The 13,828-nt window shown below is 39.8% G+C and overlaps 1 protein-coding gene across 1 annotated transcript in view; it reads right to left on the reverse strand.

Moving 5' to 3' along the window:
- SMAD1 (SMAD family member 1) overlaps positions 1-12,695 on the reverse strand; it is a 54,424-nt gene extending 41,729 nt beyond the window's left edge. The window contains exon 1 of the mRNA XM_023733580.1: positions 11,103-12,695. Coding sequence (XP_023589348.1) covers positions 11,103-11,502 — 400 coding nt within the window. The 5' untranslated portion in view covers positions 11,503-12,695. The remainder of the gene's footprint in view (positions 1-11,102) is intronic.
- Between the last annotated feature and the right edge of the window lie 1,133 nt (positions 12,696-13,828).

Genomic DNA, 13,828 nt, shown 5'->3' on the forward strand with positions numbered 1-13,828 from the left:
AAACCTCAAATTCCTTAAAAAAAAAAAAAAAAAAAAAAACCCAGATTTACTGGACAGGTAGAGACTAGAGGAACCCCTGAGATACTCTCTAAATTTTGCACTAGTTACTCCCAGAAGTCACCTTTCAGCCAAATAATAGACTGGCCCATAAAAGAAACAACATCACCTGTGAGTACTGTGGTCCTTTAAATAATCATCTATATGAGACCAAATGGTCAATATTTACCCTAAAGCAAAGATGAGAAGATTGGGGTGGTGGGGAGAGAACAGGGAAGCTAGATTAATGGAAACATAATAACCAGAATGGAAATGGGAATGTTGACAAATTACAAAAAATGTAACCAATGTCTCTGAACAATATGTACAGAAATTGTTAAACGGGAACCTAATTTGCTGTGTAAACTTTTACAAAAAAACTAAAATTAAATTTAAAAAAATGCTGCCTGAATACCTTTTCTGACAGAAGATCCCATACAGGCAAGCAGGTAGGTAATCGAGTGAAGGTGATGAGCGGCTACATAAACCGCATCATTACCTAGATAAGAAATGGCTTTACTCTAGTAGAAGACTGAAGAACCAAGACTAGCAGCATCTCTTGGAAAGCTGTTTTAGGACTGAGTTAGTGATGTAGTATAACGTAAACCTGATTTTCCTTTGTAAGGTCTGCTAAGACTCCAGAGCAAAAAAATTACTATTTAAAAAACGGGGGGGGGGGGAGGGAATCTGCCAATAGTCCTTTGCCAACCTTATCTTTTAATTTAAACCACTTGTTTACAAACCCTAGGTCTCTTAGTAGGGAACCTAAGATGACAAAACTGTGGTTTGTAGCAGTTTTATGAAAGGCAGACTGGCAACAGAACATTACAGGGCAGGCTTCCATGCCAAAGGTCACAGATACAGAGAAATTGTATGGAGAGCACTAGTAATGGGGAAAGTGGAAGTTAAATGTTAATCTCCTCCTCTCCCACAAACAGGGCAGGATTACCCAATAAGTGAGATACGCACGGGCTTACTTACTAATCTGTAGTAAACAATTTCACATGGGTTTCACCACAAAATTAACAAAATTTGGGTTCTGTAGCTCTACTATCCTCTGTTCCTCCCAGATGTTTAACCCAGTGTTCATAGTATCCTGTCGCTGCCCAAAGCCCCCCGAGCTCTGCTCTTTAAAATGGGCCCTCTGCTTCCCAATCTCCTCCCCCCAGAAATCTCATTTTTCCAATTATCAGGACAGAGGTTTGGCGATTTGGGTAATACATGACTATGAGTCATGATACTTAGTGTTTCAGGAGAATTTACATTCTGAAGTGGGAAAAGACAAGGGGATGGGGTATAGATCTGAGGAAAACGAAGCTCCAGACTTCCTTCGATATCTAGCGCTGAGGAGGTCAAAAGTAAAACTGAGATAATCAGCCCGAGAGCCTTACATAAGCCAGCCTTTCCCTCTATGCCTCTCCCTTTTCTGTGCGTATCCTTCAAGGCCAGAGAGCACTCCCAAAATGAGGCAAACTACCTCTAACCCTGTCCTCAAACACACAGAAAATCCCCCAAACCACTGTTTGAGGGTGACCCACTCTTGGTGATTATAGTCCAAAAAGCACAACTCTCGAGGTCTCAGTATTTTTTCACCCAAAGTTAGTCTTGCAAGATTCAGCCAGGCTTTTTTCTTTTTAATGTACAAATTATTTTCACAAAACTGCAATCAGTATACATAATATTTTTTCATTTACTATGACAAACGTTTTTCTATGGTTTTTAAAATTACATTTTCTTCTTCTTTTCTTTTTTTTTAGTTTTTGCTTTTAACAGCCACTAGCTGGCTTGTGCACCTTCTGCCCCATGGACTGGCAGTGGAGGATGAAGGAGTGCTGTACAACCAATGTCAGGAAGGTCTGAAAATACTTCTGCCTGCCCAATGTTGCAGACACAGACAAAGAGGAAAAATAATGAAGTGCGAGACAAAGGTCAGGAAAATAAAAGTATGAGAAAGAAACTTTGTAAAATCTGTAGCCGACTGTCTTAAAATTTCAATTGGAGTAGATCTGGCAATAGCAAAATTCCACCCAGAAACAAACCACACTGTAGTTGTCTAGATGCTTCAAAACAATTCATGTAAAAATACCATACAGTAACTGCTGAGATCCTCCATCAATAAATAACCCGAAACAAATAACCTCAAATAATGCACTAGAAACAGCTCGGAAAGAAATGTTAAAAAATTAGAATAATGAACTTCCCATGTTGCCTTAAAGAATATAACATACACTAAAAAATCTGGGTATAAAATCCTGCTGATGACTATTACTTCATCTGGTTGCTATAAAATATTATAGATTAATGTTCTAGTAATACTATAGATTATAATATGATGAAATTATAAAACACACACTGAATACCAGTGATAAAACCCCATGTCCACCTGGCTATGTGTCAAGCATGGATAGAACTAGTGACGACCAAGATGTTTCTTCAAAACAGAATAACTTCATGTGGACCAAGATGGAACCCTGAGTGGACTGTGGAACAGCAACTGCTAAGGCTGGAGACATCCTCGAAGGCATCCCTCCTGCAAGAAGCCTCTGCAAACTGCTTCTACATCTCTTTCCCGCCACCCACCATTCAGGCACAAATGTTTTTGCTTTGTACCTCCTTATAGCTTTTAATGCACTCTTCCTTCATTGAAATTTTATACACATCTCTCACTCTCTCCAAAAGAATTAAAGATCCAGATTAAGATTACAAACATACAGTAACACACTATGGAATACACACAGTGGTATTTTTGTATTACAGTAACTCCTATGGAACACATACGTGCAAGTTTTCCTCCTAGTCTTGACCTTCTGTTTGTTCTCCCTAGTCTACTTTATTAGTAATACTTTTCTATTTTACTGTATATCTTTTTACAACCTGATTTAAATTCTTCACACAAATACATACACACACATATATGTCTATGTATATGTGTGTGCATCTATATCTGCACCAACTCATAGGCTGGAATACAATGTCCAGGTGTGTTACGGTTAAGTGGGCTTTTTCGTGACTACTCTCAGGTTTACAAGTTAGCTGCATCCTAGGCTTCAAACTGGTTCATTCAGGTTCGAACCCCTGCTGAGAATTTGCATTTACATCAAATACATACTGAATCAGAATCTACATTTTAGTAAGATTCCCAGGTAATTCTTATGTATAAGAAATTTTGGGAACCACTGTTCTACTACTGGTTCTCAGAACTGGTCCTTGACCAGCAGTATTAGCATCACCTGGGAACTTTTTGTTAGAAATGCAAATTCTCAGCAGGGGTTCGAAATGGAAAGCCTAAGTCAAAGAAGGAAACCAAAGTCTCAGAGAAGAAACTAGTCTGCAGGGCTACAGCCTCCACAAGCTACAGCCTCATCTACCCTGAGACCAGAAGAACTAGATGGTGCCTGGCTACCACCAACAGACCGTTCTGATCAGGGCCACAATAAACGGACCCAGGTAGAATAGGAGAAAAATGCAGAACAGAACTGAAATCCTTAAAATGTCCAGACTTACTGGGCCAATTAAGACTGCAGGGCTCCCTGAGACACTCTTTAAATCTTGAACTGAAACTATTCCCTGGTGTCACCTTTTAGCGAAATAACAGATTGGCACACAAAATAAAGGATATTACCCATAGGTACAGGACTACATTAAAAAATGATTTATGTGATACCAAAAGGTCAACAATTAAAGCAAAGATGAGAAGACAAGGGGACAGGAAAACTAGAATACTGGAAACGGAACAACCAGAACCAGAAAAATTCCATGTGCCCTTTACCCAGCTACCCTCAATGGTTAACATCTTGCAAAACTATATCACAATCATCACATCCAGCAATTAATGAGAATGTTGACACAACGTGAACAATGTAATGTCACTGAACAACTTGTGTAGAAACTGTCAATGGGAACCTAATTTGCTGTGTAAACTTTCACCAAAAACATAATAAAATATTAAAAAAAAAAAAGTTAGCTACATCCTCTGCCACACCCCCATACAATTTAGTGCACTGTGCTACATAATTATTTACATGCCAGTCTGTCTTGGGCAGGCACAGTTCATGAAGTCATATATGTGCCATAAATGTTTGAATGGAGAGAAATTTAGATGTAGATGAACACAGGGCATGTTTTATTTTAGTTTTTGTAGTTAATATCGTTGCTAATTAATCCCAAGTCTTCATAACACTTACAATGATCATAACCTTGGTATCTGGCTTACAACTTCAGTTATCAGACTCAAGCACACGATATCACCACTCAGATAAACTTGAAGGAAAAGTCAATACTTTTACTCTTCCACGCCCCAAATGCATACAGTAAAGCAACGCTTAAAAAAAAAAAAAAGAAAAAAAAAACCTATGGGGCAGTTCTACCTGTCCTGTAGGGTTGCTATGAGTCAGAATCAACTCAATGGCAATAGGTTTGGTTTTGCTATCTGGTAAGGGTTTTACTTCCAGAACATATAAAGAATTCCTACAACTCAACAACAAAAAGACAAACAGCCCAATTTTAAAAATGGGCAAAGGACCTGAATAGGCATTTCTCCATAGGAAGATACACAAATGACAATAAGCACATGAAAAGATGCTCAACAAAAAAAAGTTCTAGGTGGTGATCGTTTCACAACACAGTGAATGTAATTAATGCTACTGAATGGTACACTTGAAAATGGTTAAAACGGCAAATTTTATGTTATATATCTTTTACCACAACAAATAAAAAGATTAAAAAGGAAAAAACCTCTAATTAGGTTAAAAGTTTTTATTATCACCAGCTCATATAAAAATACATTCACAGTATAGTGAAGTAACACATTTTCAAATAAAAGAATTTCATTTTTTTGGTTTTTTTTTTAAAGCAATTACCAATTTTATTAAATCTTGACCCTTGAGTATACATCTTTTTATTATTCTGGGTAACAAAACAGGAAGTACATAGATAGCACCTTTGCTGCATCCTGGTGTACAACGGTTGTCTGGAAGAAACGCACGAACGCAGCCGACTTGTGAGCTGCACTAGCTGCTTTTCCTGGGAACACTGCTTTTAAATTGAGATAACTGTAGATTCACATGCAGTTTTAAGAAATATACAGAAAAGTCCCATGCACCCTTTACCCAGCTTCCCCCAATGGTAACATCCTGCAAAACTATAGTACAAGATCACCATCAGGACACTGACATGGATACAGTCAGGATACAGAACATTTCTGTCACCACAAGGATTTATCACATTGCCAAGTCCCTTTTGTCCCTTCTAGCCCCTAATCTGCTCTCCCACTTCTGTAACTTCAAGACTTTCTTTTTAAGGTACAATTTACTAAGCCGCGAATTATATGGCGACTGGAGGCAGCCAAAGAGTCACAACTCACATTCAGACAACAGGTGAAGAGGATGTTAGGTGTATTTTAATTTTAAACAGCTGGCAGTCATTATGCTGACAATGAAAGCACCTGGAAGCGGGCTCCAGGCTGTTACTTGAAACAACAAAATGGAAATCTCAGAATTTCAACCTCAGGTTTAATATGGCCTTTCAAGTTGATAAAGTTCAAAGTGAAGAAGATAGTTTTCAAGAACCACGTGAAAAACAAAATAAATAAATAAGGCCAGATGGCAGGAAGTCTCTATTCAGGCATTTTAATAGCAGCAGATAGTCGTTTCAATGCCACAGTTAAGATGGCTTACATTAACACTGTCAGTATTCACTTCAGTAAAGAAAAAAGCAAGCCTACATTTAATTCAACCACTAATAAGTAGCCTTGGTTATGAAGACCAGTAAAAGTCCAAGTAAACAGTCCACCTGTTACATCATTGGCAGGGTCACAGTCCTCAGAAGCTACCTGAACTTTGTTTCTCTTTCCTGTAACTGTGCAGACATTTGCATTAAAAGAATTCCTGACAGCAATTTCTGCTTTCTCAAAGATGACATTTTTCAGCAATGGTCAAAGTAGTTATCTTTCAATAAATGGGAAGTTCTTTCTCTCACACTCTGTACTGTTGTTAACTACAACAAATACAAGTTGTTGCAATGTGATTCTGCAACTTTGGTTTTTCTCCACTAGTATTTTTAGACATTATAACACAATAAATGGCATAGGTTAAGGAAAAAGTACAAGCCCTTAAACCCATAAAATTATTTTTGATCAAAGAAAAAAGGATAGTAAACAAAAAATTACAAAACTTGCACTGGGCCAAATGACAAAGCATTCTTTTCTCCCCGCGTTTCCCCATCCCCTTAAAGACACCTTATCCCATTTTACGGGAGTACTGATCTTAATGAGGCACCCTGGTGGCACAGCAATTAACAGCTACTGCTGCTAACCAAAAGGTCAGCAGTTCAAATCCACCAGCCGCTCCTTCGAAACCCTATGGGACAGTTCTACCCTGTCCTACAGGGTCACTGAGTTGTAATCAACTTGATGGCAACGGGTTTGGTTTGGTTGGTTTTTTTTTTTTTTGGATCTTAATGAACATCAGCAGAAATAAAAAACAGGTCATTTTACATGTATCAGAAAGTGTAAAATTCAAAATGCCGAATTATTTAAAAGACTAATTCATTAAACATCTCTCTTTTCAATAAGACTTCACCCAGTCAGCTGGACTTGATGATTTGCCTAAAGACCTTAAACCAGTGGTTCTCAAACTTAAGCATGCATCAGAATTACCTGAAGGGCTTGTTAAATCAGATTGCTGGGCTCCACCCCCAGAATTCCATTCAGTAAATCTGTGAAAGGGTCTTAGAATCTGAATTTCTAACAAGTTCCGAAGTGACAATGATGCTGCTATTCCAGGGACCACATTCTGAAAGTCACTACTCTAAACCTTGAGAATACTCCCAATTCTTGTTAAATTTTTCTCTCCAAAGACGTTGGGACTTCAGCAGAAAACACCAAGTTTGGGAGACTTTACTACCTTATGGTTAAACTGCTGAACTTCTCTTTGAAATACTTGATCTGAGGTTAAAATAGTAACATGCTGTGCTCGTTGCTAGCTGTTGCTGAGTCAGTCCCATGCACAATGGAAGCAAATGCTGCCCTGTCCTGTGCCATCCTCACGACTGGCTGGGGATCAGACCACTGCGATCCATATGGTTTTCCCTGGCTGATTTTCAGAAGTAAATCACCAGGCCTTCTTTCTAGCCCATCTTTGTCGGGAGGCTCCGCTGAAACCTGACGCTGAGGCGTCTGACCCCCCTGTTTAACTTCACAAGGGGCTGACTGCTGTGAGGTGGGGGTCAGATATACCTCTTCTCTCTCTGCCATCTCTACCAATTCTGACACCGTCTGTCCCTCCCACGGCACTCTCTACTTCTCTGCTGGGTTTGATGATTCGTTGCAATGGCTACACAGAACTCACAGACCATACTCACTGTTATGGGGTTTATGAGGGAAGCAATAGGTTACAATTCAGGCTCAGGAACGCTCAGGATACAGTTGTTTGATCAGGACAGCCTCTTCTCAGCTGTGCCGCAGCCATGGCGCAGGCCTTTGCCCTGCTCAGGGCAAGTGTTAGAAAGCTCTTTTAGCTCTGCCGTAAGTGCCCAGAGGCACTTCACTCAGCCAGTAAGCCTCAGCTCTAGCTCCACGGGCAAACCTAGCTCTACCAAGTACCTGGAGTCACCCTACTCTGCCAGCAAGCCTCCTGCCCTAAGGCACTCAGCTTTCTTGCTCCGTGGGGTGGGAAGCTCATCGCACTGTCTTCCTGCCAGTCTCCTGCCTCTGCTGCCTCCACTTCTAACCATCTTTGGTGTTACAGCTCTCTCTCTCCCTCTCTCAGACTCCTGGTTCCAGGAGCTTCTCAGCACAGGGATGCCGGGTCCAAAGGATGCACTCCACTCCTGGCTCTTCTTTCTTGGTGGTGGTGAGATCCTCTCCTCTCACCTCTGGCATGGCTCATTTTAAGCCTAGCAGGATAGCAAAACTGACCAATCTCCTTCTTAGGGTTCCGTTTACCTTATTTGCCTAGTCCCACTCAATCACTGTTGTGAGTCACAAATATCATGGCTAGAAGGGCCATATTAAGTAATTCATTGCTCCGCAAGCCTCACAGCAACACGCAAGCCTCCACTGACAGATATGTAACACATGGTCCCTGCCCTTATGGATCTTATTTACTGTCTCACAGGGACGACCGATATAACAGTAATTAAGTATGAAGAAATTCAGGTTGCTATGGAAGATGGAGACATAACCTACCTGGGGGTGGGAAAGGGCGTAGCAAGAAAGGCTTTCCAGTGAAACTGACCATCATGAAGCTTAGACCGGGAAAGACAAATAAGACTAAGCCAGGAAGAGAGGGAGAGAAAAAGAGATCCAGGTAGAGGAAACATACGCAGTGTTTATACGACTCACGCACACGAAGTACAGAGGAGTGGGAAACGCAGCTCAAAAAGTGGGCAAGCACCAGAACATGCAGGGCTCTATATACAACGTCCTAGGAGCAATGGGAAACCAGAAGACAATATGATCATATCTGCATCTTAACCGATCACTCTCTACAGTACCGATGACAGTGACCAGTCAGGAGGCAGCTGATGCTGGAAGGATGAGATGGTGGAAATGTGGAGGTGCATGGGGGTGGGAGGATGGAGATGGAGAAAATACTCTATCCACAGTGTTTTCTAAATAGTGAATCTTAAATTTACTACAGGAACACTGATTTGAATTCAGAATACCTCTCAGGTCAAAATGCATCTACTTTCTAGTTGTCTGACATAAAAGTCACTTTCGCTTCTATGGGCTTCAGTTTCATTAACTGTATAAAAACTCACTGCCATCGAGTCGATTCTGACTCATAGCGACCCTGTAGGACAGAGCAGGATTGCCCCATAGGGTTTCCAAGGCTGTAAATCTTTACAGAAGCAGACTGCCACATCTTTCTCCCCTGGAGTAGTTAGCTGGTGAGTTCAAACTGCCAAACTCTTTGTTAGCAGCTGAGCGCTTAACCCCTGCGCCACCACAGCTTCTTATCGCCTGTATAAAACCAAACCAAACCTGTTGCCACTGAGCTGATTCCAACTCACAGCGACCCTATTAAGACAGAGGAGAACTGCCCCATGGGGTTTCCAAGGAGTAGCTGGCAGATTCAAACTGCCAACTTTTGGTCAGCAGTTGAGTTCTTAACCACTGTGCCACCAGGGCTCCTTATCAACTGTATAGGAGGATTAAAATCTTCCCTATATATCTCTTAAAGTCACTATACTACAGTGATCAAAAAATCATGTATCTAAATAATCTTGTTTTTACATATTACATACACACTAATTTTTATTCTCCTAAACTCTTAGCCCCATCTCAATTTCCAGCTATAATATAAGAGCATGAATCTCTGTGATGAGCTTTATTCTAAAAAAAAAAAACTACATCATAACTGGTATAATAAGCAGTAAAGAATGTATTAGAACTAATAATAAGAGTTCAGCAAGGCTGCTGGAATAAAGCAACTGCTCTCCTAACCAAGAGCAACTATAACAAAATATCCTTTAAAAGGATACAATAAAAAACAAAAAGAGAAGTTGTCTAGAAATGAATCTGACAAAAGATGTTTAAGGACTTACACTAAGGAAAGTTAATAAAGAAAAATACTATGCTCAATAACATAACTATGCCAATCCTCCTTAAATGAAATCAATAAAATTCCAATAAAATCCCAAGAGGGTTTTACACAGAATTTGACAAGGTAATCCTGAAATGTGTAGTCCAGAAATCTCAATAACATAATGTTGAATGAAAACAAAATAGTAAATTGTGTAGATGCATACTCTAATACCATTACATAAAACTTAAAAATACACAAAACAGTATTACACATTTGTTACAGATTTATACATATGTAGTAACAGTATGAAGACCTGCATGAGAAAGATAAATATCAAATTCAGAATACCGGTTACTGAAGGAATAGCATCAGAGAGGTATAAATCGTTGGTCCTGTTTTATGTGTAATCTTATGCTTGTTATATTATTCCTGAGTCTTTAAACTTTTTTTGTATGTCTTAAATAGTCTACAAAAAAATAGAATACCTTTTAATTTGAAAACCTGTACATTATTACATGGTCTAGTTCAGTAGTTCCCAAACACCAATCCAATAGCTGCATCAGCACCACCTGAAGTACCTGCTAAAAATACAAGTTTACCAGGCTCTGAGCCCTGGTGGCACAGTGGCTAAAAGCTCGGCTGCTAACCAAAAAGTTGGCAGTTTGAATCCACCAGCCAGCCACTCCCTGGAAACTCTAAGGGGCAGTTCTACTCTGTCCTATAAGATCACTACGAGTCGTCATCAACTCGATGGCAACGGGGTTTTTTCGGTCCCAGCATCAGAATTTCTGAGAGGTGAGCCATATGATTCTAAGAGCTACCTCAGAGATAGGTGACCCACTAGCTATTGTCCCAATCTGACAATGATATATTTAAATGCTTAGAATGGCCTGATCATTCCCCAACTGATGCGACTGTCTGGAATGTGGATTCTAATTTGAGGGCAAAACCATAATATTTTAAAAATATATCCTTTACTATATCCTCTTAAAAGGTCGTACATGCGAAATCTAGGAATAGCTTATAAAGTAACAGTATCCAATGATGCTATATGAAAAAATAACTCCTTCACATCCTCTACCAAGAATACGTCATAGTAAAATTCCACTGGAGACGAAAAAGCATGCTACCCTTTGGTATGGAGTGGTACAAGTCACTCACAACTGCCCTCACGACGTACTTCCCTCAAGTATGTAGACGCCAACACCCCCTGCTCCCTTCTTTTTGCTATCTTCTTCCCTTGTAATAAAATTCACTGCCAAATGCTGTCTAGAGAAATAAACAGATCCAAGAGGAAACATAAAAAATAAATTCAGAAAGAAAACAAAAGTTGTAATGACAATTTTCATAGCCTTGCTCCTAGAAAATAACATTAACTCAAATGGACTTAGCTGTTAGTATGTATGTAACACTGAAGGGCTGACAACATATATTTTAAAATTACAACTAAAAACATGGAAAAAGGTTATTTTAATATTTGAAAAACACAAATCTGCTACTGGCACACAAATCCACATCAATATAAAAGGACTCACTCACCAGGGCTTTCTACTCTCTTATAGTGGTAGGGGTTGATGCAGACTTCCTTCTGCTTGGACCCAAAAGGAAACTCGCAGCATTCGAGTGGCTTCAGTTCATGGTGGCTCTGAAGGTCAGGCCAGCGCCACACGCGGCAGTAAATGACATGGGGCAGTCCCTTCCGGTGGGACACTTGCAGCCTGCCATCCAGAGAGCGGGGAATGGTGACACAGTTACTTGGTTGCCCTGGGCAGCTCAAGGCCTTTTCCAGTTCCTCCATGGCACCTTTCTTTTTCTTCAGTTTTTTCACCAAAGCATCAACAGCTTTCTCTGCCCATTTTTCTTCTTCATCACCCTGTTTCCACCCAAGAAGTCTCTTCACAGCTGGACTTGTGAAGGAAAATAGACTTGTCACGTTCATAATGACTGTACTCGATATATACTCCTCGGAGATAGGAAACAAAGGGGTCTCCAAATGCAAAAGGACAGCAGAAGAGGCGTCACTTTATTTACACAGGACACTTTTTAGCTTGTTTTGAGGTCCTGAAAAGTAGAAACTACCATTCCCAGCGTTTTGAAAAGCAACCCAAAGTCAGCACCTACAAAAGAAAAAAATGTTTTAAAAAATCATTTCTATCACACAACCTCCATTTATTAAGCAATTGCTGAGTGCCAGGTACTATTTTAAGTGCTTTTATGTATTATGGTATTTTAATCCCTGTAACAATTATTTGAACTTGGTAACACGACTCGCCATTTTACAGATGAATAAACTGAGGCACAGTTTAAAGAGTAAGTATGTCACTGTTTACATGAGTACTGGGATAGAACCAACAGAAGATACCTTCCATTGCCGTTGAGTCGATTCTGACTCAGGGCGACCCTACAGGACAGAACAGAACTGCCCCATATGGTTTCCAAAGAGCACCTGGTGGATTCAAACTGCCGACCTTTTGGTTAGGAGGTGAACTCTTAACCACTACGCCACCAGGGTTTCCTAGAAGACACCTTAGTGCAAACAAACCCAAGTTCTCAACAGATATTGTAATGGTTTATATTTAGATTAATTTATAACCTCTAAAAATACATTCCAAAACACACCTCAGTCAAAAAAAAACTGAAAGCAACAGGAAATGATAAAAATACATTAGTCTTAACATCTCTGTTTAGGGTTTATTCTTCAAGCCATTTCTCATGCTAAAAGAAAGGGTAGTTATGTTTCTACTATATAAATGTAGCAACATTTTAGGGTCTATTCAGTAAACAAGGCTGAGCCTTTGGGCTAGGCAAGTAAGGGGAGAAATTTACTTCCCTTTTTTTAAATTTACTTTTTTATTGATATGAAAAGAACAAGACACACGAACACACACTATCTACCAAATTCTTCAGTGAAGTTGCCTCATTTAAACCTAGCTATTCTTCCCCGATGAAAACACAAAAAGAGAGAAAGGTTAACTTCATGCAAACTCCAGTTAAGACAGAGTAACACCTGTCAGACCAACCTCCTGCCAAGAGTAACTATAACAGTGGAGTAAAATATAAATTTAAAACCCCAGCTTTTTAAAGACATCAAAGAGCTCAAACAAGGTAGCCGGGACTTGAGAGACCACAATCCTAGAGAGAAGGGAAAAGCAATCAACTGAGCATTCTTCACTGCTTTTCCTTTTAAGGTACTTGCTATGCTTATGCTATAAGCAGTCAACGGGCCTAGTGGCCAAACAAAAAGTGGCAGCTAAAAAACTAAGAAGGGTTTTCAGTAGTCTCAGTGTTGAGGAGACACACACACACACAGACACAGACACACACACAGACACACACACAGACACACACACACACACACACACACAAAAGAGGTGTGGGCCTGTTGAAGAGGAAGAAATACCCCAGGTTTCTGTTGAGAACCCCGAAGGGGTATGCCTAGTTTAAGAGGAAACCTGAAAACGACTCATCTTTACAAACACTGAAACCCAGCCTAGAATCCTCTCCATCCTTGATTTGATCAAAGTCATGAGTCCCTCCCACTAACAGCCTGCCAGAAGAAAAATAGATCCTCTATAGAGGAAGACAGCATCATCCTCAAAAAAAACAAAACAAAACAAAAAAACCACTGCCATTAAGTCAATTCCAATTCATAGTGACCCGTAGGACAGAGCAGATCTGCCCCATCTTTCTCCCAGAGTGGCTAGTGAGTTTGAACTGACGATCTTTCCTTACGGGTAGCAGCCAAGCACTTAAACCACTGCGCCACCAGGGTTCCTCAACAGCTTGCCGGAAGAAAAATAAATCCTCTGTAGAGGAAGACAGCACCATCCTCAGCCTCTACAATTTTGTATTCACAATATACAGCAATTAATGAAAAGTTACCAGGCATGTCAGAAGGCAGGAACAAATGACTAAAACAAAAAAGAAGACAAACAGACCTAAGATGTGATCCACATAGTGGAGTTACTAAATATAGACTTTAAAATATCAATAACTACTGATTAATATGTTCAAGGAAACAGAAGACAGAAAATTTCACCAGAAAACTGGGATCCACAAAAGAAGAATGAAATGAAATTCCACAACCAAAAAATATAGTAACCTGGAGACTTAAACAGATGGATTTAAGAGCAAGTTAGTTACAGCGAAAGAAAGGATTAGTGAATTGAAAAACAGATCAGTAAAAGGTATCCATTCTAAAGCACAGAGAGAAAAAAGGATGGAAAATAAAGAAAAAAACTAAAGAGTCATAAAATGTGGTCAAA

The sequence above is a fragment of the Trichechus manatus genome, unplaced genomic scaffold (genome assembly GCF_000243295.1).
Source record: "Trichechus manatus latirostris isolate Lorelei unplaced genomic scaffold, TriManLat1.0 scaffold00059, whole genome shotgun sequence".
Lineage (NCBI taxonomy): Eukaryota > Metazoa > Chordata > Mammalia > Sirenia > Trichechidae > Trichechus > Trichechus manatus.